The 25,669-nt window shown below is 45.9% G+C and overlaps 1 protein-coding gene and 1 pseudogene across 2 annotated transcripts in view; both read left to right on the top strand.

Moving 5' to 3' along the window:
* LOC144690164 (inactive phospholipase D5-like) overlaps window positions 1–25,669 on the top strand; it is a 116,630-nt gene that overhangs the window by 78,287 nt on the left and 12,674 nt on the right. Inside the window, exons 9-10 of one of the 2 annotated variants that reach the window (XR_013578780.1) lie at window positions 4,098–4,197; window positions 5,604–5,796. Coding sequence is in view for 1 of the 2 variants with exons in the window: in XM_078557617.1 (XP_078413743.1) it covers window positions 4,098–4,197 (100 nt within the window). In the remaining variant the exon portion in view is untranslated. The remainder of the gene's footprint in view (window positions 1–4,097; window positions 4,198–5,603; window positions 5,797–25,669) is intronic. The other variant, XM_078557617.1, reaches the window with a different exon arrangement.
* Window positions 10,351–10,692, top strand: LOC144690165 (dolichyl-diphosphooligosaccharide--protein glycosyltransferase subunit DAD1 pseudogene; annotated as a pseudogene).

The following is a 25,669-nucleotide window of genomic DNA, read 5'->3' as shown; positions in this document are numbered from 1 at the left end:
TTTTATCCCAGCAATACCCTTACAGACCCAACACTCCAGTGAAGAGATAACCACTATTTCCTCACCGAGGGTAAAGCTGGTTTAGTTGCAAAGAGGTTTCTTTTCCTGCAGACTTCTGAACATTCACTAGAAGTCCTTCACCATTCGTATCTCCCTTGAGATAACCAGAAAACTCACTCTAAATTCACTATCACTTTAATTGTAGAGCAATATATATGAGTTCCTTAAACTCATATCCTCAGCAGTCTGGTACCGTTTCCAGCTAGAGAGAGTCTTAGACCTTTTCTGTCTTCACTGTGTGGTATACACGTACTAACTGAACTAAAATCTGCCTTTCTGCCTCTCCGTGTCACTGAGTCACTCACTCATTCCCTGTTGCTAGGCCACAGTATGGGTTTTTTTCCCCCCTACTTTTTATTTGTTTTAACTTTTCAAGCCTACTAACCCCTTGGTAACCCACCTTTTCACTTCAAGAAAACATTATTTTTAAAAATTCATTCATGGGATGTGGGCTTCGCTGGCTGGGCCAGCATTTATTGCTCATCCCTTGTTGCCCTTGTGAAGGTGGTGGGGAGCTGCCGCCTTGAACCGGTGCAGTCCATGTGCTGTAGGTACACATATGGTGCTGTTAGGGAGGGAGATCCAGGATTTTGACAGGACGACAGTAAAGGAAAGGCGATATATTTCCAAGTCAGGATGGTGAGTGACTTGGAGGGGAAATTCCAGGTGGTGGTGTTCGCAACTTTCTATAGCCCTTGTCCTTCTAGATGGTAGTGGCCATGGGTTTGGAAGGTGCTGTCTAAGGAACCTTAGTGAATTCCTGCTGTGCATCCTGTAGATGATACACACTGCTGCTACTGTGCATTGGTGGTGGAGGGAGTGAATGTTTGTGGTTGAGGTGCCAATCAAGCAGGCTGCTTTGTCCTAGATGGTGTCAGGCTTCTTGGGTGTTGTGGGAGCTGCACTCAACCAGGCAAGTGGGGAGTATTCCATCACACTCCCGACTTGTACCTTGTAAATGGTGGACAGAATTTGGGGAGTCAGGAGGTGAGTTACTCGTCACAGGATTCCTAGCCTCTGACCGCTCTTGTAGCCACAGTATTTATATGATTAGTCCAGTTCAATTTCTGGTCAATGGTAACCCCCAGGATGTTGATAATGGGGGATTTAGTGCTGGTAATGCCATTGTACATCAAGGGGTGATGGTTAGATTCTCTCTTGTTGGAGATAATCATTGCCTGGCATTTGTGTGGCACGAATATTACTTGCCACTTGTCAGCCCAAGCCTGGATATTGTCCAGGTTTTGCTGCATTTAGATATGGACTGCTTCAGTATCTGAGGAGTCGTGAATGGTGCTGAACATTGTGCAATCATCAGTGAACCTCCCCACTTCTGACCTTATGAGGGAAGGAAGGTCATTGATGAAGCAGCTGAAGATGGTTGGGCCGAGGACACTACCCTGAGGAACTCTTGCAGTGACATCCTGGAGCTGAGATGACTGACCTCCAACAACCACAACCATCTTCCTTTATGTTCGGTATGACTCCAACCAGCGGAGAATTTTCCCCTTGATTCCCGTTGACTCCAGTTTTGCTAGGGCTCCTTGATGCCACACTCGGTCAAATGCAGCCTTGATGTCAAGGGCAGTCACTCTCACCTTGGGAGTTCAGCTCTTTAGTCCATGTTTGAACCAAGGCTGTAAAGAGGTCAGGAGCTGAGTGGTCCTGGTGAAACCCAAACTAGGTGTCAGTGAGCAGATTGTTGCTAAGCAAGCACTACTTAATAGCACTGTTGATGACCTCCTCCATTACTTTACTATGATGGAGACTAAACTGATGGGGTGGTAATTGGCCAGGTTGGATTTCTCCTGCTTTTTATGTACAGGACATATCTGGGCAATTTTCCATATAGCCGGGTAGATGTCAGTGTTGTAGCTGTACTGGAACGGCTTGGCAGGTTCTGGGGCACAAGTCTTCAGTACTATTGCCGGAATATTGTCAGGGTCAGTAGCCTTTGCAGTATCCAGTGCCTTCAGCCATTTCTTGATATCACGTGGAGTGAATTGAGTTGGCTAAAGACTGGCATCTGTGATGCTGGGGACCTCTGAAGGAGGCTGAGATGAATGCATGTTTACAAATAGAGCCTGGAAACTTCCTGACTCCATTCCAAAAAAGGCTAAAGTGAAACCAAACCCAGGTTTCACCTTTCTTAACTTTCTTAACACATAAATAAAAAAGGTATAAACTCAAAACTATATCTAGTTCCTAACACCTACTGTTTGTGGGAGCTGTATGCACGAATAATGAATGCACTTGGTTTAATATTCAGCATCAAACCTGCAGCTAAACTAATTCCAGAAGTGAAGTGAGTTTGCATTAAAAATTTCTCAATGTGGCATCATCATGAAAGCAACCAACCTCCTCACTCCTGCACACGCTCTACCTCCACCTCATGATGTGAAGTGCCCAAAAAATGCCTGAGGCCTTTTGCATGCCATGATATCATCTGTTGACCGCATCATAATGTAATTATGCCTTGGCATAGACAAATCAGTCACAGCTCTACTGAATTCATGGGCTAAATTTTGCACCCCTAAACATTTACCACAACCTGATCCAGCGCTGAATGCCTCATCAAGCCCCAAGTGCAGTACTAGCAGTGGCCACCGGTTCCAGTGGCGCTGCCAGAACTGGAGAGCTGCCGGCCTCTCATTGGTAGCTCTCTGAGCTGGGATTTCCTGTTCCTGAGGGGCAAAAGTCCCGCCTTAACTCACTCAATAGCCAATTAGCCACTTAATTGATGTAGGGCACCTGTTCCGAGCATCAGGCATGGCCCCTCCCCCACCGACTTCTTAGCTGGGGAGCCATGGAGGGGGGCATCTACAGTGCCCCATAAAATCCAGGCTCCCGGAATGCACTTTGCCTCGATTCAAAGAGAGACCTTTGACACAGCTGCAGTTTTGACATGGAAGCTTGTGGGTTGCTCTCCATAGACTCAGTCTGTAAATTAAAATGGCCTTTAGTCCCTAATGTCTAAAATAATGCATTTTAATTAAAATTACTTTAAAACATAGCATCATTAATTGGTTATTTTGAGAAAGTTAAATACATGTAGCAGGCTATTTGAAACAGCAGTAAAACAAATTGAAAAGCTCAAACTGAGTGTTTGGAAATGGCATTTTGCCAGGACAGTAAAACACTTGAGCTCTTTGCAGCAGGTTCTGTAAAACAGGCACCTGGAACTGAATGTAAGGCACTAATTTAGTTGACGGATTAGCTGATAATACTATAAACCACTCTCACAATTGTATTCTTTAACTGAATTTCTCCTGTGTAATTTCTTAATTGCATTTATTACATAGAGAAAAATAGGATATTGTGTTGTGATTACAGGGCTGCAGCATTAATGCAAAACAGCATTAATGCAGTTTCTCCAGGGCAAGTGCCCACTGAAGATACCCTAAGCTATTGGGACAATCCCAACAGACCCATAGGAATGGTCTACCAAGCAGAAGGTCGCGTGAAAGGAATTGGAGCATTAGAAATAGTGATGAGGAAGTTAGGGTGATGAAGTTTCCTGGCTCAACTGGCTTTTATTTTTACCTTGACTTTCCGTCTGAAGTCGAATCATTTTTCCACATACTTGGACACATTTCAACATCATTAAAATAGTGTAATTGGTACTGTGAGAATAAACAGCATGGTTAAGCTATAATTCATTCACGTGAGTAATCAGCATTTATGTGAATTATTAGTTATATTCTTCAGCATCTCTTACTGTAATTTTGTTGGTGATGGTCTTTTACTTGTATTCAGGGAGACTAAAGCAGCTTAATTTTCTTTCCTCGTTGAGTGGATAGGAAACCGTTTTATATTCCGATATAAAAGCAAAATACTGCAGATCTGGAAATCTGAAACAAAAACAGAAAATGCTGGAAAAACTCAACAGGTCTTGCTGCTTGAAGAACAGCCATATGGACTCGAAACATCAATTCTGATCCTCTCTCCGCTGATGCTGTCAGACCTGCTGAGTTTTATATTCAATGTTGTGTTGATGGGTTTTTTTCAAGGATTTGTTATATGCTTATCTTTTGCAGAAATATTTTGTAATTCCTGCTTCTGAAGGGGATGAGAAGGCTATGTTTTCCAGTGTTAACCGCAACAAATATATGGTGACAGACAAGGCAGCGTATATCAGTAAGTAACTGATCAGTGTCTTTTCTCTAGGCCTCAAGCCAGGCCAGATTATGCTTTTAAAAAAGTAAGCATTAGACATACAAACAAACTGTGTCTACACACCCAAGCACAGCTACTTGGCAATGATAGGGGAGGGCTGTCTCCACAGACTTGAGTTTAGAGATGCTTTATGCATTGTAAGGAGATCTACAGACAATCTCCACCATCGGTATGGAAGTACCAGTAGCAGTAAAGGCCATTTGCCCCCTTGTCTTCTTCCAGGCTAACATCTGCAATGTCAGACAATTTGCGGCCCAGAATTGTATCACACAGATGACTGATTCCCTTTCACAACTACTTCTATCAAAGCCCTCATCAAAAAAACACACTTCCCCTCAGTCCTTGCAATCACTCCCAGCTAAGAAAGAACATTAAGATACTTAATCCTAAATTCCGTTTCCAATTCAAAGTACTTGAACGTGTCCTCACCTACCAAATGAATGTCTAACTCACCTGCTTGAATTTCCCCAGTCAGGTTTTGGTGTGACTGTGAGTGTGGTACCTTTTCCCTCATGGATCTCTCTGCAGCTTTCATTCAATCAGCCCTATCATACTCCCCCAACATCACTCTTCTGTTGATTTTAATTGGAAGTTTTAAAATAGCTGCTGCAACTCTTGAAAGAGCTGCAGCAACGTGTGTGTTTTTCCAGTGACTGCTCAGTTTATGGGCAAAAACCTGCTAGGAATAGAAAACATATTTAAACCCTGAATTTGGTCTTTGTATTCAAAGTCAGCAGGATCTCCTGTAGTGCTATGAGTGCTATGAGCTAAGCACAACCCAGAATGGAGACTGATTGGAAGGAGGGACTTTGTAAGACAAAAAAGTGGGCTGAGTCCAACACTGATTTGATGATTAATGTCGAGCCTTGCTGGAATACTAATAGACCCTCTGTGCTTTCGATGACACTCAGTTCCCTTTTCCATTATTATGATGAAGCACAATCAAGGCAATTAAGATTATATACTAAATGCCTTGATAAGGGAGTGCAGTGGAACCAAGCAAAGCAGTGCAGAATTTGCTACAGGTTTGATCCCAGTGGGACTTCGAAAATTGCGTTATCTACTAATGGACAATATGTAGTTCAGCAACCCAAGATCAATAAAGGATGCATTTATATATCTGTATATACGAGATGGAGTTCGACAGACTGGGAGGGAGAAATCCACAGAAAGGAGAAGCTTTGTACGAAGGTTTCTAGTTGGCATTCTGTGCCAACTTTCTGTGTTGGTGTAAAAGAATATGACGCTGCTATAGCAGCTCATCTGCTTCTGGTACAGGCAAAGAAGGTTGTCTTAAGCACGGACAACATGTGCGTGATTTAAGTCATCCTCTTTTACTAGACTAACAGTATTGTCTCATCTCATAGCTCATCTCATCTCATCACTATCAAACTGCAGAGGATGGAATCTGGCACTGGAAGACCATCCCCATTAAGTACAATTGGGAGGGGATTGGACTGTAATCCAAGAATAAGTATCATGCTGCCAAACAGGTCTACGACATAAATCTTATGGTCACCAAAAGATTGAGTAAAACACTGAAGCTGCAAATGGTATAAGGTACATCTGACTAGCTTTTCTAGTTCTCTTTGCCATTTTTTATTTTTTGCAATGAAGCCAATTTGTGACTACTAGACCAAGAAACTGGAAGTTCATTCAAAGAACCATAGAATATGACAGCACTGAAGGAGGCCATTCAGCCCATCTCACCTGTGTCAGCTCTTTGAAAGAGCTATTTACTTACTGTCAATCCATTTCCCCATAACCATTTTTAGAAATCCTTTTTGCTCTCTTAAGGATGATATTAAATGCCTGCCCTCTAATTACTGACTCACTGGCTACAGGTTTTTGTTTTCCAATGTACCTTTTGAACCCCTCATTATTTTTGATGCCTCTATCAGATCTTTTCTTGCCCTCTGCTGTTCTAAGGAATAGAGCCTTCGTTTCTCTGGTCTATGTTCATCACTAAAGCTTCTCACTGCCGGGATCGTTTTTGTGAATCTCTTCCGTACCCTCTCCATAAGGGAAATGTCCACAGCTGGATGCAAAATGGGAGATTTCCTGGCTGTCCACCCTGGATAGGCCACAATGGATAGGCTCAAATAATTGAAATATTGGATGGATTAGAGGACACATTAGCAAAGAAAACTGCACCATTATTCCTTCCATTTAAACAAAGGAAAGTATGCTGATTTTCTTCAAGAAGTGCACTCCAACCTGCCATTTTCCCCAATAATCGCTGTTCCCAGTGCACCTGGGGGTACACCCAGGAAAATCCTAATTTATATTCTAACTGCAATCTAACTAGTGAATTATTTGATTTTAGCACAAACAATATGTTTCCAATTTTGGCTCTGTTAGACATAGATGGGAGCCAATGTGAATGGATTTTATACTGGCCCCCATTTAATTTGGATTCTGAAAGCCTAGCAAACATGAACCAGCTCCTGGCATTTATGCTGAAAATTCCACCTTTCTTATCCTGACAATAGACTAGTAGACCCATGAAAAACTTATTCTATGAGACTGTCAGCAAGAGAAGGGAGCCAGATTTAGCAGCGCCCAATTCTACCTATGAGTAGCCTTTGATCCAATAGACTTAAACTATCCTCCTCAAATGTCCCTCTTCTGTTTATTTTCATTGGAAGCACTAAAAACAGCTGCAGCAGGACTTAATAACTCCTGCACAGTGTGCATGGGTCTCCACAATGCCTACTTTATGGATTAGAACCATTGGAAATAGAAAATGTTTTTAAATCCTGAATTTTGTCCTTGTATTAAAAGTCATCAGGATCTCCAGATAGTGGCTGGACAAATTGCAGGATGGGGGAGAGAAATTTGCATGCCTTTGCATCTCCTGAATGCTCATGTAAAAACCCAGCTTGCTGGAATGACGTTCGCTCTCTGAATTTAATTGCCCCGTCAGCAAATAATTAGACCAATCGGATTCACAACTAGATATGAGTGACGTGCACCTGGCAGACTGCACTTCACTCATGACTTTGAGGTTTGTATGCGCAGCATTTGCCTACCTTACACTGCACTGCTCTTGCAGCTGCTCCATCTCTGTGCCAAGGCTGCTCAGGCAAGTCCAGCGGGAAGGGAAGTTGCGGGGGAGGGGGGGCTGCGGGGAAGGCACATGCTTGACTGGGAGTGGGGAGTGGTTGACTGGAGCCTGGGAGGGAAAGGGCTGACAGAGACATGTGACTGTGGGGGCTGGTTTAACCAGGTGATAGTAAATCGACAGCTCGCCTGACATCTCTCTTGACTTTCATTTCCATTTACTTCACCCGTTAGACACTATCGCACAAAGTTTAAGTTAACCCCATAGTGTATTAAATTTGGGAAGATCAAATCAATAACTGTCCAGGAAAAAAGCCTGACTGTAGCTGCTTTTATATTGGTGTTGCTCCAACCAAGGGTTTCTGTCATGAATTTCGTGCAGTCTGGTCAGTGACACTCCGTTCTTCCCAAAGACTTTCTTGATGTCCCGATTGATTGGCTCAATACTTGGCAGTTAATTAAGTAGCCCTGGGACACAGTGCCAACCTAGTAAAATAGCAATGAGGAAAGGTCATTCAGCCCATTGTGTGTTGACTGTGGCTCAATGGGTAGCGCTCTCGCCTTGGAGTCTGAGGTTCTGGGTTCAAGTTCCACTCCAGAGACTTGAGAGCAAAAATGTTGACTGACACCCCCAGTGTAGTACTGAGGGCATGCTACACTGTTGGACATGAGGTCTTTCAGATGAGATGTTAAACTGAGGCCCCATCTGCCCCCTTGGCGGATGTGAATGGTCCCATGGTACTATTTCAAAGGGAATTAAACCCCAGAATTTTGGACAATATTTATCCTTCAAACAGCATCGCTTAAAAAATAAGATTACCTGGTCATTATCACATTGCTGTTGTGGAACAAATTGTGCACAAATGGATTGCCACATTTCCAGTATTTCAACAATGACTGTGGTTCAAAAGTACTTCATTTGGCAGCAAGGCACTTTGGGGTGTCTTGTGGGTGTGAAAGGTGTTATATAGACAAGTCCGTTTCTTTCTAATTCTTTCATTTCAGTCGATGTACAGTATTCATTCAAGTTTTATCTCCCTTCTGCAGTGAGGAGCCTGTCTGCTGATTGGAAAGCTTCTAATTGAAACTCGGCTATGGAAATCATGCAAATGAGCCCCGTTCAGATTTGAAGGGTGGTTGTTCTTTTCATCACCCGGCTGCTCTTTCCTTACAGCTCCTTAGGCTGTGGGGGACCACAGTGGGATGAGTTTTTATCTTCACCACCTGGGCTAGTATTGAAGTGGAGCCTCTTGGCTTTAACTCAAAAGATCCATGTGAGATCCCCATCCAGGTGAGGGGAGGTGATGGCGTAGTGGTATTGTCACTGGACGAGTGATCAAGAGACCCAGGTTTGAACCCTGCCACAGCAGATTGTGGAATTTGAATTCAATAAAAACCTAGAATTAAAAGTCTAATGATGACCATGAAACCATTGTCGTAAAAACCCATCTGGTACACAAATGCCCTTTAGGGAAGGAAATCTGCTGTCCTTATCTGGTCTGGCCTACATGTGACTCCAGACCCACAGCAATGTGGTTGGTTCTTAAAAATGGCCTCTGCACAAAGGCCTAGCCAGCATCACCCACATCCCATGCATGAATTTTTAAAAAAAGGGTGGTGAAGATGAAAATTTACCTTGGAGAATTTTTAACCTCATTCCAGACGCCAGAAAGGTAGGGCGGGAGGGATTTTCCTGTCCTGCCAGCGATGGGCAGGAACAGAAAATTCGGATGCGGCCAAAAGTCAGTTTTCCGCTGGCAGGAAAATAGCTTGCAATTTTCCCCTTTGGTTGTCAGACTTCCCGGTGTGCCATGTCGGGAAAAGCCTTTGCATCTCATGAGTGCTCTTAAAAAACCCAGCTCGCCGGAATCACGCTCACCCTCCTAATTTAATTGCCCCATCAGCAGATAGTTTAGACCGGTCTGATTCACGACCAGACATGAGTGGCGTGCACCTGGCGGACTGCACTTCACTCGCGACTTTGAAGTTTGTACGCGCAGCGTTTGTCTGCATTACACTGCGCTGCTCTTGTGGCTGCTCTGTATCCATGCCAAGGCTGCTCAGGGGGAAGGGAAGTTGGGGGGTTTGGGGGGGAGAAGGCATACGCTTGACTGAGGGTGTGATTGGATCCCGTGACAGAAGGGCCGGACAGAGACACATGACTGTGAAGGGTGGTTTAAAAGAAGAGCGGAGATAACTCTGAGATAGTCCGCGACAGTGTGCACCATGTAGTCGGGGCCAGAAAGTAAAGGCAGTCCAGGGGCATGCTACAGGGCTATGTCTGGCACACATTGTTGGTCCCAGTCCAAGGGAGGGGGTGGGCCTATCTGTGCTGTGTCGGTCATGCGTGGCATGGTGGTCAGGGTATGGTCAGTCTCTCTCACATTTGGGTCCAGGGGTTAGTGGCTTGGTACTGGGTGGCAGATAGCACAGCCACAGCTGACTCAGGGGAAGCACCTACTGCCTGTAAATGGGCAACTGGTAACTATGAGGGGGGGCGTTCGGTGGTTTCATTGCAGGGGGTGGGGGCCCGGTAGGTCACTGTGCACAGGGCCTCAAGATATGGAGAGGTGTGTTTGACATGGGGGGATCCAGAAAAAATGGTTCGGGGGTGAGGACAGGGGTATCTAGTAGAATAACGATGGGCTCCAGGCTTAAAGGGGGAGGCAGGAGAGTGATTGGATGGAGGGAAACTGCACATGATGCTCTTCCAGGATGATAGGAGGGACTTGGATGGTGACAGGAGTGGGTTGGAAGCGGGTGTCATAGTAGAAGCGGAGCAGCACCATTTTGACAACCGATGTAATGACGTAGTTGAAAAATAACCTTGGAAAACAAATCACTTGGGGAGAGACCTGAGGGCTTGTGGGAGGAGTCGACTACTGCACTTTAGGGCCAATTGAAAGGGCACCCTAACAATGACCATTTCAGGACATGGAGAGCAAGGCTCAGCTGAGGCATGTTAGGAAGACTCAAATGCCTATTGAAGTGGAGCTCTGGAGTGCTGAGGTGAAAACAGACCTGGCTCGGCCTCCCTGTAATGATGTAATAATGGTCCGGATGTTGTCGGTGCTCAGCTGCTTCTCTCAGGAATACACGACGAGGACTCCGCTCTGGCTGAAGCTGCTGGACATGTACCTGCTGGACATGGCGCTGAGCGGAGCAGCTCAGTTCCTTTTTTGTGCGCTGGCCGGTACTTTCCCCTTCATCTCCTTCCTGGTCCGGATTCATCGCCTGTGTGGGGGGGTCTTTGTGCTGGCAGTTTGCTTGCAGATACAGATCAACCCTCAGAACAAAGGAGATTTCATTGGCCTCTCACCTGAGCGAGCATTTGCAGACTTCCTCTTTGCCAGCACCATCCTTCACCTAGTGGTGATCAACTTCGTAGGTTGAGTGTACACATTGTCATGCAGCAGAAATAATGAGGGGGACCGGAACTCGCATTGCCGCTGCAATGGACCTGTTTGAACTTTGTTTGCACCTTTTGTTTTGTTCCATATATACCATAAAAAAATAAAAGCCGACTGGGCTACAGGCAATCTCAACATATTGCAACTCCAGCAACATTTAAATTACTTCTCAAATGGATGGAAGGTATTTTTGTGTTTTTTTTTAATTGAATGATTTTCAAGCGAAGAGTAATTTGATTTCTCATTTTTTTTCAGCAATTCCGGTGAAAACCAAGATTGATGAAAGGGGAAGAAAAGGCCTTTATAATCATTATCTGGGGGCGGGGGGGAGCGTGGCAAAGGGGCGGTGGGGGTGGGTGGGCAAGCGGAATGGTGGAGAAACTCAGCTACCAGTGCTCCGTAAGGCTGTGCTTCAGCTGCAAGGGAGAATCTGGGGATAGAATGGAATGAGGGCAGCCCAAGGGCTTTACAATGACTCCCTAGCTTGGCGATGGAAGTTGATCATCGCAGGGTGGTGTTCAATCATGATCAATCCTTCCACAGACAGGAGGAGGAGTGCAGAATGTAGACAGCTGGCAACCTGCCTCCTTCATGGCTCTCATGCAACTGAGGAGGAAAAGGGAGGCTCGTTGCCAGCAGGCAGGGCAAAGGGAAGAGCCTCACCCTGAGGAACATGGGCCAGCGGGGCCCCATGAAGACCCAAAAGCTGAGGAGGAGACACCACTCCCATGGAGATGTTTGTCACGACCCAGCGTGTACCGAAGATGCCTCTCATACTTACAGAATAGCAAGAGACAGTGCTGGAGATGCCTTCGCTTATCAAGGGATGTGGTGGCCCACGTTTGACACATTCTTCAGTAGGATCTGATGCCGCACGGACTGGGAGGCCATCCATTGCCACTGGCTCTAAAGGTGACCGTTGCACTCGACTTTTTTGCGAGTGACTCGTTCTAGGGCTCCACTGGGGACTTCTGCGGAATATCACAATCCTCCACTCATAAATGCAGACGAGAGGTCACTGATGCCCTATTCAGTAATGTACGCGATGATGTCTAGTTCTCCCTGGATGAAGCCAGCCAGGCTGCCAGAGCAGTGGGATTTGCAGTGCCATCGACTGCACACACGTGGCCATTAAGAGCTCCCTGGTTGTAGCCACTCTGATTTATCAATAGAAAAGGCTTTCGCTCTCTCAACGTGCAGCTGATCACCGAAAGCAGATTGTGCAGGTTTGTGTGAGGTACCCTGGCAGCACGCCATCCAGTGGGTTATTTGTAAGATGCCTGAAACCCAACTGTTCTCAACCTCATCTAGTCTCTTTGTGCAGGATAAGTTAAACCATAATAGGAAAGAGAGGGAGAAGATGGGAGGGGGCCGGCCATACTTCAAAGACCTCAATGACTTTGAGGAGTGGGCAGCCCAGCTGGTAGGAGAGGAGCGGGACAGAGTCTGTGGAGATGGAGAGATGGGCTTTTTTTATTCGTTCATGGGGTGTGGGCATTGCCAGCATTTATTGCCCATCCCGAATTGCCCTTGTTTATGGGGCATTTTTTAAGAGTCAACCAAAATGCTGTAGGTCTGGAGTCACATGTAGGCCAGACCAAATAAAGACGGCAGATTTCCTTCCCTAAAGGGACATTAGTGAACCAGATGGATTTTTATGACAATCAGCAATGGTTCCATGGCTGCCATCAGACTTTTAATTGCAGATTTTTATTGAATTAAAGTTTCACCATCTGCCATGGTGCGATTCGAACCCAGGTCCCCAGAGCATTACCCTGGGTCTCTGGAATACTAGTCCAGTACTGGCGCTTGGAGGAGTGCTGGGGAAGAGACCTCGGCAAGGCTCACGCCCAATGGCAAGCCTCTGGAATTGGCCTTCCAAGAGAGGCTGGAGAGGCAGCAAGAGACAGGGAGCATCAGGCAGAGAAGTCAGAGGCCCTCAACAGAGTGGCACGTGACGTGGAGGAGTCTATCCGCCTGCGGGCTGATGAAGTGGTGCCAACGTGTGCACCATGGGGGTCTCCATGGGGAGGGTGGTGAACTCCATGGAGAACCTCGTCCAGCAGATTCTGCCAGAGATGCGCGCAGACCTGCACTCCATCACTGTACCCATGGGTGAGCTTTGTGGCTATGTGAGAGGGGGATGGGGCACCTCCCTCCAGGTGCCCCATCCCCTCAAGGAGTCAGGCAGGGGGCCCTCGGGCACCCAAAGAGAGGAGGAGCGGTAGTTGGACACCCCTGAGACCTCCCCTGAGGACTCTCTGAGGGTGTCAGGCCCTTCCGAATCCCCTCTGCCTGTGACCCCTTCAACGTTATCCTCAGCCCCACAGCAGGACTGCCAAAGTAAGCTGGGGCCCTCCAGGCCTTGGGTCTTCAGAGAACGGCTGCCAAGGTCATCCAAGGCAACAGGGCCAGCTGCTCAGCAGGCTGCCTCCACCCCTGCTGTGGATGTTGGGGGAGCACTTCGAAGAAATAGTAGGGAAAGAAAAGTTTTGATTTCACATGTGGTTGCACGGGTGCACTATGATGGTTAATCTTATAACACTTTTGTAAACATAGTCCACTTGCACTTTAATCATGTCTAATGTGGTTTATTTGCTATAGTCCTTTAGCCTGTGTGTGCCCCACCCCCACCATCGTCTGAGGGACACTCCATGTCCCCCAGAATCAGGCATTTGCAGAGAGGCAAAGGTATTCACCAGGGCCCTTGCGAGCCATGTGCAAGGAGACCCCCACACACACTGAGCCTTTGCCCTTCACACTCTCACCATTCGCAATGCCCTAGCATTGTAAGTACTACATGCTGCGGGTTCCCCTTCAGTTGTCCAGTTGTGATGACCTGCATCTCCGACCACCCCCGATGACCCAACTCCCATGCAGCATCTCGAGATCTCCACCACAAGGCTCTGCATAGTTGCGAGCAGCCTTGGTCATTGTCACCTTCAAGGTAGAGTCTAATACCTTTTCACTTCCATCACCCACACCTCCCCACCCCGCACCCACCCCTCCATGACCATTGAACCCTCCCACCCGCTCAGAAATCACTTTTGACCTCCCCAAGGTCATCCTTCAACCCTCCCCCATCATTTTTCATCCCTTGCAGATTAATGTTGAAGTCCTCTACCCTCCTGAACAGCCCACCCCTGTTGCAAAGGACATGCCCACCCCCCCAAATCCATGTTACCTTCTGTATCCCCTCCAACAACCCTCAGCGCCCTTTCAACTGCCATTGCTGAACCCTCACCCTCCCACCCTACCGGCTCCCATTGCCCCCTTTAATCATCATCATCCCGTCCTATCACCAGTACCCTCGGTGTGCCCCCCCCAGGACTCTTCCATTGACTCCACTGACCCCCCTCTCTGAATCCCTTTCCCCTCTTCCCTCTGCCCCCGTGCCCATCCACACCTCAACACGCCCTGCATGCCCATTATCACCCTCACAACCCCCATGGCCCTGCACACCTCCCCTTCCCCCACCCACATTCCTGCATGGCACCTTCCCACCCTCCTGCTCCACACCAGCTCGCCCATTCCACGACCCGTGCAGAATCTCTCCCTTTCTCCTACCACCCCAACCTCCCCCACCCTGCTCTGGGCCTGCACGTGCGACCCCCCCCCCCATCTCTTCATTCCTCTGCTCCCCCCTCACCCACCCCCAGCACAGACCATCACCGCCCAACAGTACCTCCTGCAGCCGCCCACCTGCTGCTTGAAGATCCAAACCCTGGAAGAAATTGCTGTGCCGAGACCAACCTCCTCCAGGCTGCTGCTGCACAGAGAAGATCCACGTGGCTGATGTTCTGGCGGGAATGGTGAGCCGCTGTGGCGGGCAGGAACATAACTCCCTGCCGTCATTTTACATTGGCGGGAAACCAAATTTTCAGCTCCCGCCGCATTGTCCACCACCACCCCTCCCCCACCCCCCACCCCTCACCGCCGCCATGGGCCATTAAACCCGCTGCAGAGGGACAGGAAATTTCCTCCCAGTGTCAGCAGGTGGGTAATGCCGACTAGATAGACTCTCGCTGGCTTGTTGGGAGATGCCGACCTCGCCTTTGGTGCAGGAACAGTCCCTGTCCTCTGCCCCCTGCTTCTCCAAAGGGCCTGAGCTCTGGCATCTCCTCACCACCCCCCTTCCCGGTCTGGGATCTCTCCCGCTTTGTTGTGGGTGATCTTGTCCTTCAAATAAGACAGATGGATAAATTGTGATGAGGACGGATGCAAGAGCAGATGATAAGCGTGCATGCCTTCGGTGTGTGCCGAGTGGACCCCTGTAAGAGCTGAAGACACGACTTGTGTGGGACGACACAAGAGATGAAGATGTTAAAGTGTGTGAGAGAGATTCAGTGGTGATGCCCCTTCTGCTGGTAGCGTGAGAGATCCCTGTGGACGGTGACCCTCCAAGTGCCTGCTCGGCTCATGAGAGTGTTAGTTGAGAGTGAGGAGGAGGTTGACTTACTCTGGGCGGAGCGGATGAGATCGCTCATCTCTTTTTGGCACTGGAGGGCAGTCTTTCTCCTGAGGTCCACAGGGGCTGATCACCCTTGCAACCTCCTCCCAAGTCTGCGTGGTGAGGTTGGTGGAACTCCAGCTCCCTTTATGGGGGTAGCGGACTTCCCGCCGGCCCTGCACTGTCTGGAGGAGTCTCTCCAGGCACCTGTCACTGAACTTAGAGGCAGAGGACTTGTTTCTTCTTGGGGCCATCACTCGCCCACAACAAGTCCTAGGCTGCAGAGGGTGAACGTGTGTGTGGGCGCCACTTTGAGATGGTGCCCGGAACTTCGACCTGATGAGGTAATAGCGGGGCAGATAGAACCCCAGCCTGCCTCACCACGAGATGCAACAAGCTGCTTAGTTTATGCATAAATAATGAGGTGAAAAGCAGACAATCTGGCACGGCAATCCGCCCCACCGGCAAACAGGAGACACGCCGACTTTCCCGCCTGCCCCTGCATTTAGTCTCCAGAGCAGAAAATTCCGCCCCATGGACTTTTAAAATTCCCAGGTCAATAATCCGACTTCCATTTTTAATATTCTTTGGAGTGGATCACGTATTCTGCTCAAATATTCGGGGAGGTGTGAGTAACAGCGATGGATTAGAGAAAACTTGTCACACTGAATGTTGAATGATGCTATGTTCAATGTCCAATTGGACCCAGTTCTGCACTATAAATAGAGCATCACTTGCCTCAACCTGCCGGATGGCTCCTGAAGCCCTTGTAATTACACAGCAAAAACTTACTGACAAAACCAGTGATGCCGATGGTGTAAAACAAAGTCCTGTTTACCAGGGAGACCTTTCCATGTCTCATTGAAGGGTCTCAAATATCGTTCAGCCATTAAAGCATTCGGCTGACATAATGATGGACTAATAGGGACCAATTCCAATAACTAAAGTAGTTTTTGATTGATCACCCTCAGCAGGTCCCATTTGTCAACAACTACTGCATAGATCTGATGTTGGATATACTTTAAATAGCGGAAGTGCAGCGAAGGTTCACCAGATTGATTCCTGGGATGACAGCATTGTCATATGAGGAGAGATTGGGCCGACTGGGCCTCTATTCACTGGAGTTCAGAAGAATGAGAGGAGATCTCATTGAAACGTATAAAATTCTGACAAGGATGGACAGATTGGAAGCAGGGATGGTATTTCCTCTGGCTGGGGGGGTCTAGAACAATGGGCCACAGTCTCAAGCTACAGAGTAGGCCATTTATGACCGAGATGAGGAGAAACTTCTTCACTCAGAGGGTGGTGAATTCTCTATCACAGAGGGCTGTGGAGGCCAAGTCACTGAATATATTTAAGAAGAAAATGGATTCCTGGACTCTAATGGCATCAAGGGGTATGGGGAGAGCGCTGGAATCCAGCATTGAGATAGAGGATCAGCCATGATCATATTGAATGGCGGAGCTGGCTCGAAGGGCCGAATGACCTACTCCTCTTTTCTATGTTTCTATGAAATAAGACAGAAGCCATCTATAAAACCATTCTTTTGAAATGTATGAGTCTTTATTGTAACATCATTCAAGCCTAACCAAGCCAATGGTAATTGCCTAAGTGCTTGTGGCTTAATCACTCCATTACCTCACAGCCTATGACCATTCTTTCTGATCGTTCCTTCTATTGCAGAGGGCGACCTGTTTGTTAGCTTGGGGGTTGTTATAACTACCTGCAATGCCTCTTCCACTTATCGAGGGTACTTTGATGAATTGGAGAAAATCTTTCTTCTGGGGGAGAGTGAACAGCTGGAGGTCATGGCCCACATTGGTACCCATAATTTAGGTAAGAAGGGGGATGTGGTCCTGCAGATAGAATTTAGGAAGCTAGGTAGAAAATTCGCAAGCACGACCTCAAAAGTAGTAATCTCCAGATTACTCCCAGTGCCACATGCAAGTGAGTACAGAAATAGGTGGATAAGGCAGATGAATGTGTGGCTGGAAAGATGGTGCAGGAGAGAGGGCTTTAGATTCCTGGGACACTGGGACTGGCTCTGGGGGAGATGGCACCTGTACAAGCCAGACGGGTTGCATCTGAACAGAGCCGGGACTGAGTTCCTTGCGGGGCATTTTGCTAGTGCTGTTGGGAGGGCTTTAAACTAACTTGGCAAGGGTGTGGGAACCAGGAGAGAATATTAGCGAGTAACACCAAGGTCCACAAAATACTGGGAGAGACTGGGAGATTGCGCTAGAATAGAGAATACTAAGTTAATAGGTAGAGTTGGAGTAAGGGAAAAAGTAATAAACTCTAAATCAGGGTTACTATGCATGTATACACGGAGTATAGTAAAGAAGATTGCCTTGTGGAAATATGATGATGTGGCGATAACAGAGACCCGGCTCAAGGAAGGTCAGGACTGGGTGTTAGATATTCCCGGGTACAAGGTATTCAGAAGAGATAGAAAAGGAGGAGGGGTGGCCATATTGGTTAAGGAGAACATTGCAGTGCTGGAGAAAGAGGATGTCCCAGGCTGTTCATGGACAGAATCAATTTAGCTAGGGCTAAGGAACAAAAAGGGTGCAATTACATTGCTCGGTGTAGTTTATAGACTGCCAACTATTGAGAAGGATGTAGAGGAACAAATCTGCAGGGAGATTACAGAGAGATGCAAACATGATAGAGTAGTTATAATGGGGTACTTTAATTACTTGAATGTAGACTGGGACAGTGGTAGTGTAAAGGGTGGAGAGGGGCAGGTGTTCCTAGATTGTGTTCAGGAGAATTTTCTACAGCAGTATGTGTCCAATCCAACAAGAAAGGAGGCACTGCTAGACCTGATTCTTGGAAATGAGGTGGGTCAAGTATCAATGGGGGAACATTTAGGAGACTGTGATCATTGTATGGTAAGGTTTGGGATGATGGTAGAAAAGGACAATGCGCAATCTAGAGTAAGAATAATTAACTGGGGGAGAGCTGACTTCAGTGGGGCAAGAACGAAGCTGGGCCAGATAGACTGGAACCAAAGGTTGGCAGGGAAAAACTCTAGCTGAACAATGGGCTACCTTCAAAGAAGAAATGGTTTGGGCACCATCAAGGTATATTCCGTCAAAAGGGAAAGTTGGGGAAACAAATCTGGAGCTCCCTGGATGAAAAAGGAGATAGAAATCAAGATAAAGAAGAAAAAGTCTGCTTATGACAGGTGTCGGGTAGAAAATACAATTGAGAGCCAAGCTGAATACAGAAGGTTCAGAGGGTAGGTGAAGAAGCAAATACGAGAAGTGAAGAGGGATTATGAGAAAAGACTGGTAGCCAACATAAAGGGGAATCCCAAAGTCTTCTATATGTTGGTTCAAAATTGATAAGGAGGAGGTATTGGATAATCCATCGGTACTTAAAGTTGACATGGCACTGGGACCGGATGAGATACATCCAAGGATATTGAAGGAAGTGAGTGTGGAAATTGCAGGGGCACGGGCCATAATTTTTCAGACTTCTCTAGACTTAGGGGAGGTGCCAGAGGACTGGAGAATTGCAAACATTATGCCCTTGTTCATAAAAGGTTGTAAGGATAAGCCCAGCAATTACGGGCCAGTCAGTTTAATTTCACTGTTATGGAAGCTTCTAGAAACAGTTATTCGGGATAGAATTAATAGTTACATTAACTAACTTGCTGGAGTTTTTTTTGAAGAGTTAACAGAGAGGGTTGTTGAGGGTAATGCTGTTGATGTGATGTATATGGACTTCCAAAAGGCATTCAATACAGTGCTGTGCCACACAACAGACCTGTGAGAAAAGCTATAGTTCATGGAATAAAAGAGACAGCATCAAAGTGGATACAAAATTGCCTGAGTAATAGGAAACAGCGAGTAATGGTTAATGGATATTTTTCGGGCTGGAGGAAAATTTGTAGTAGAGTTCCCCAGGGGTCGGTATTGGGACCCTTGCTTTTCATGATATATATTAATGACCTAGATCTTGGTGTGCAGGAGGCAATTTCGAAATTTGCGGATGATACAAAACTTGGAAGCATTGTAAACTGTGAGGAGGACAGTATAGAACTTCAAAAGGATGTAGACAAGTTGGTGGATTGGGCAGATAGCAGATGAAGTTCAATGTGGAGAAGTGTGAGGTGATTAATTTTGATAGGAAGAACATGGAGAGACAATATTAAATAAGGGGTACAACTCTAAAGGGTGTGCAGGAGCAGAGGGCCCTGTGTGTATATGTGCATAAGTCATTAAAGGTGGCAGGACAGGTGGAGAGAGCAGTTAATAAAGCATATAGTATCCTAGGCTTTATTGATAGCGGCCCAGAACACAAGATGAAGGAGGTTATGCTGAACTTGTATAGGACATGAGTTAGACCTCAGCTGGCGTATTGTCTACAGTTCTGGGCGCCACACTTTAGGAAGGATGTAAACGCATTGGAGAGAGTGCAGAAGCGGTTTACAAAAATGGTTCCAGGGATGTGAAGTTTCAGTTATGAAGATAGATTGGAGAAGTTGGGACTGTTCTCCTTGGAGAGGAGACGGCTGAGAGGAGATTTGATAGAGGTGTTCAAAATCATGAGTGGGCTGGACAGAATAATTAGGGTGAAGCTGTTCCCGCTTGTAAAAGGATCGAGAATGAGAGGGCACCGATTTAAAGTGATTTGCAAAAGAAGCAAATGCGATATGAGAAGAAACTTTTTCACACAGCGAGTGGTTCAGGTCTGGAATGCACAGCTTGGAAGTGTGGTGGAGGCAGGTTCAGTCGAGGCATTCAAGAGGGCATTAGATGATTATTTAAATAGAAACAATGATCAGGGTTATGGGGAAAAGGCAGGAGAATGGCAATGAGTCATGCTCATTCGGAGATCTGGTGCAGACACGATGGGCCGAATGGCCTACTTCTGCACTGTAACAATTCTATGAATATCCTGCAATTCCTGTAGTGAACCTTTCACCCATGCTCTTTTCTGGCTAGGAATTAGCGATTAGGAGCACTGAAGCCCTATACATTGGGGCCCAGTACCTGCAAATTTACAGGTGACAAAGGGTACCTGCAATGTAATAAATAGCTGATGTTCCATTGAGCATGGTGGTGGCAGTGAGTGGGTGGGCTTTCAGTGAGGTGAATTTTCATGTGACCACGACCGTTGAACAGAAGTCTAATGTTGAAAGTCCAGGTGGAACCCATGTGAGTCTGGAACCACTTTTGTGGCCAGGTGTCATTTGAGTGACCCCAGTGAGCTTCCAGGGGTGAACTAGCACTGACAGGCAACTTACTCATTGTGACGGAGGGTGAGGCAGGCTGCCAAGGGATGTGGGTATGATTGAGGTAGTTCCTCATAAGAGCCGAGCAAGAAATGCAACTTTGAAGGTGGTGGGAGGGTGGGGTGGTGGTGGGAAACATTCCACAGAGAGGGAACGGAGTGGACCAGATGGAGCGTTAAATGTTCTTCCCGATCCCTCAAAAAAATCGTTTAAAAAGTGTTGCTTGTTGTTTTAGGACTGCTGGGTAGGCCGCTCTACGCCAGTGACCAATGAGTGTTGTACTTGATAATTGCACCTGGATCCTATGTCAGTCATACAAACATTGCAGCCACAAACCCTAATGAATTTTAATTCCACGCTGCTTTTCTTTTTCACTTCTGTAAAGTTAACCCTTGATAGCTGTATCACATCGCTCATGTTCTTAAACTGAACTAAAGGAGAAGAGCTGGATAAATGTTGGATTAGGAATGGGATTGATGTTTACAAGGGTATCGAGGCAATAATTTTAGGGCTTCTGGAACCTGGCCCTGGCAAGCAGCCAGTCAAAGGTAAATAATATGAGCCTTGGCTCATTGATGACACTTTTTTGGCTTTAAGCCAGAGTGTGATGGGTTCAAGGCTGACACCTGAGATTTAGCAATATAATCCAGGCTGATATTTTAGTGCAGTACTGAGGGAGTGTTGCACTAGTGTTTGTGCCATATGGGGCAAATGAGTGTTTCACGTGGTCTTACCTGGAAGTACTTTAAAACAAGATTATTTAGATTGAATTTGTAACAAGGCAACCCCAAATGTCTTGATGCAAAACATCAATTCCCACCCTCCAGTTTCCTCGACTAAGTCATTGATCACTATTGGGATGCCGTTTCATGGTTACTTCCCGGTGCCTCATCAATGGCACTGGTGATAATGGATGGAATGGAGTGCCTTTGCGCAAAATAATTGAAGGTCCATCTCATTCTAATTAAAGGGCCATCACCCGAAAACTTAAAGCAGGGTGCACCTGCCAAATGGACGTGGGCTCGCCCCCGAAGTTTACACTCCGGCATGGGGAACCCGTCCTCAGTGTGTAATCCAGCCTAATGTAAAACTCTTCTGCAACTCAGTGGCAAGAATCAAAATTCAATCCATGGGACATGTGGAAGGACTTAACCCATAGTCCCACTGCTAATTTAATAAATTTATTAATTTTGCTTCCAATTTCCACCCCTCCATCATTTTCACATGGTCCATCTCTGACACTTCCCTTCCCTTCCTTGACCTCTCTGTCTCAATTTCTGGTGATAGACTGTCCACCAATATTCATTACAAGCCTACCGACTCCCATAGCTACCTTGACTACAGCTCCTCACAACCCACTTCCTTTAAGGACTTCATCCCATTCTCTCAGTTCCTTCGCCTCCGTCGCATCTGTTCTGATGATGCCACTTTCTAAAACAGTTCCTCTGACGTGTCTTCCTTCTTCCTTAACTGAGGTTTTCCACCCACGGTGGTTGACAGGGCCCTCAACCATGTCTGGCCCATCTCCCGCGCATCCACCCTCACTCCTTCCTCTCCCAGAACCATGATAGGGCCCCCCTTGTCCTCACCTATCACCCCACCAGCCTCCGCATTCAAAGGATCATCCTCCACCATTTCCGCCAACTCCAGCATGATGCCACCACCAAACACATCTTCCCTTCATTCCTCCTGGCGGCATTCCGCAGGGATCGTTCCCCCCCCTGGACACCCTGGTCAACTCCTCCATCACCCGCAACACCTCAACCCCCTCTCATGGCACCTTTCCATGCAACCGTAGAAGGTGCAACACCTGCCTCTTTACTTCCCCCCTCTTCACTGTCCAAGGGCCCAAACACTCCTTTCAAGTGAAGCAGCACTTGCATTTCTCTTTTAGTCTACTGCATTCACTGCTCCCAATGTGGTCTCCTCTACATTGGAGAGACCAAATGCAGACTGGGTGACCGCTTTGTGGAACACCTTCGGCATGTCTGCAAGCATGACCCAGACCTCCCTGTCGCTTGCCATTTCAACACACCACCCTGCTCTCATGCCCACATGTCCGTCCTTGGCCTGCTGCATTGTTCCAGTGAAGCTCAACGCAAACTAGAGGAACAGCACCTCATCTTCTGATTAGGCACTTTGCACCCTTCCGGACTTAACATTGAGTTCAACAACTTCAGATCATAAACTCTCTCCTCCATCCCCACCCCCTTTCCGATCCCCCTTTTTCCAATAATTTATATTTTTTAAATATATTTTTCTTTTCCCACCTATTTCCATTATTTTTAAATGTATTTCCATCCATTGTTTCATCTCCACCTTTTAGCTTATTTCGATCCCTTCCCCCCACCCCACCCCCACTAGGGCTATCTGTACCTTGCTCGTCCTGCTTTCTACCCTTTTAATGTCACCATTAGCACATTTCTTAGCTAATATCACCACCGTTAACACCCCTTTGTCCTTTTGTCTATGACATCTTTAGCAAGCTCTCCTTTGCCTCCACCTATCACTGGCCCTCTACCCAGCTCTACCTGTCCCACCCCTCTCAACCAGCTTATATTTCACCTCATTTCTATATTCCCTCAGTTCTGATGAAGAGTCATATGGACTCGAAACGTTAACTGTATTCCTCTCCGCAGATGCTGTCAGACCTGCTGAGTTTTTCCAGGTATTTTTGTTTTTGTTTCAGATTTCCAGCATCCGCTGTATTTTGCTTTCATCTCACTACTCTGTCTGGTTTGTAATCTGCTGTCAGTAAGGTAGCTATTAATGAGATGTGGTGATATAGTGCATTAAGATTTATTATAACTTTTACTAAAGTTGTTTCTTGCTTACAGCTTAACTTGATAAATGTTTCTAAAGTTCAAATACTCTGATCATTCATATCCCCACAGGTCAAATATATTAGAAGGAAGTGAGAATTGTCAAAGTTACAATGTTTGATTACATGGCCATAGACATGAAAGAGGATTGCTATGTATAAATATATATGTAAAATACATAGAAACAGATCACTCATTTGGCTTTTACTCTATACACGAGCATATAGTTCTAATTACGTTTTTCTACTTTATCTCTTCAACACCTTTTGCTTCATCTATCTACTCTGATTCTGAATGTTGACATAGTTTCTTCCTCAACCACTAACCCTAGAATTGAATTAAATTCAATTAGTTACTTTAAAAACTTATATTTTCATTGCAAGCCTGGGCATTGTAAAGAACTCTCAAACAGTGAGATTGCGGTGTGACACTGTTTAACGAACTATGATAAGACAGATCCTCAGAGGGCATACTAGCATTGTAGGTAAGAAATAACAGCAGCCACTGAGTTACAGAGGTACATACTAACTACATTATTCGGCTATGGAAAGAAAAGATAGTATTTGGATAGCCCTTTTCATGACCTCAAGATGCCCCAAAGCACTGCACAGCTAATGAAGTACTTTAGAAGTGTAGTTACTGTTGTAGCAAATGTGGCTGCCAATTTGGTCTCATATGACAAATGTAAGATCCCACAAACAGCGCTGCTAAAGTGACCAGATAATCTGTTTTAATGGTGTTGACTGAGAAAGACTCCTATTTTTATAGAGCTTTTCACGACCACTGGATGTTTCAAAGCACTTTACAGCCAATGAAGTCCTTTTGAATTATAGTTACTGTTGTAGTGAGGGAGTGAATATTGGCCAGGACACTGGGGAGAACTCCACTGCTCTTCTTTCAGATAGTGCCACTGGGTCCTTTTATGTCTTTTCAACAGGTATAAAATAACATTTGAAATTATTCTTAGGAATATGATTCTTTTACCACTCTGGGCATTGCTCTATGTTTAAAGAATTCATCAACAAGTGCTAATGTGAGATTTTTCAATTAAATATGGGCAGAAGCCTGGGAGAAATATTCATACATTCAGCTTGTGCAGCCAAAATATCACTAAAATGCAATTGTGACTCCCATGCTAGATTGGTTACGGCTTTTGTAGAAGCATAAGATTTTATATCGCTGCCATTTTGAATGTAACATTTTAAACCCGTCAGCTGTCCCACCTGCTTGATCAGCAGTCGGTCTGCCAGCCTGTGTCTGATTATCGACCTGGGCTGATATGAGATAGCAATGGGAAGGAGACAAACTTTGCAGCTGAATTTTAAACAGGAAAGCCAGTCAAAGGTCACTGCTGCATTAACCTCAATGAATGCTCCACTCCTGAGTCCCAAAGAGAGCCAGGACGACAAAGGTCTGGCTTCCACAGATTTACATAAGTTTCACAGGACTCATATTAGAGATCTTACCCCTAGTATCTGCTTATTTCTGAAGCCAGATATCAATTGTGTTGCCTATTTTAATTTTGAAACGACAATCAGGTCATCTAATGAATCAGGATGAATGTAACTATTTCAGGAGCATCACAGCACCTGGCAATGATGGCAGTCAATGTGGTAGCGCTGGACAGTTAACCTATTTACTCATGGAATATTACAACACGGAAGGGGACCATTTGGCCCATCATGCCTGTCCCAGCCCTTTGAAAGAATTGAACAATTAAGCTCATTCCCCTGCCCTTTTTTCCATCGCTTTGCAATTTTGGCCCCTTCAAGTATTTATTCAAATTCCTGTTAAAAGTTCCTGTTGAATCATCATCCACTACCTTTTCAGACAGTGAATTCCAAATCATAACTTGTTGCATTTAAAGAAAAAATGTCCTCATCTCACATCAGGCTATTTTACTTTCCTAGCTTCAGCATTAAATTAAAATCTATCAAAGCCCTTCAGAAAATCCACACTCCACCACTGTGGCATTCCATTAATGCCATCAGTAATGCTTTTTAAAAATGATTTAAATTTAACAAGGCCTTTTCTCACATGTTCACTACTTGTGGCAGAGGCTGGCTAATCCATTGCTAAGGCACATGTTTCATTCTAAAATGGTCAATAGCTGTTTCAGTGAGATCAGGTTGTCTTGATCCATTTATTGTCACAGCTTCTGGCAATATATTGTGTAGATCCCTGAAAACTACAATGTAAAGGTTTCCTATGGGAATTCCAATGTAAAACGTTCCACACTCAAATAAGATTTTTAACGTTAACCGTGTTACCTGCCTGTCATTGACTTCCTGTAACTCCATCACAAATCACTTAAAATGATCCTGAAAAATTTCTTTTCACTCAACAACTGAAATTTATGAATGTATGAACATACGAATTAGGAGCCTGCTCCCCCATTCAATAAGATCATGGCTGATCTGATTGTAACCTCAACCCCACATTC

The sequence above is a fragment of the Cetorhinus maximus genome, chromosome 14 (genome assembly GCF_964194155.1).
Source record: "Cetorhinus maximus chromosome 14, sCetMax3.hap1.1, whole genome shotgun sequence".
NCBI classification, from domain to species: domain Eukaryota; kingdom Metazoa; phylum Chordata; class Chondrichthyes; order Lamniformes; family Cetorhinidae; genus Cetorhinus; species Cetorhinus maximus.
This window is presented reverse-complemented; position numbering and strand designations above follow the sequence as displayed.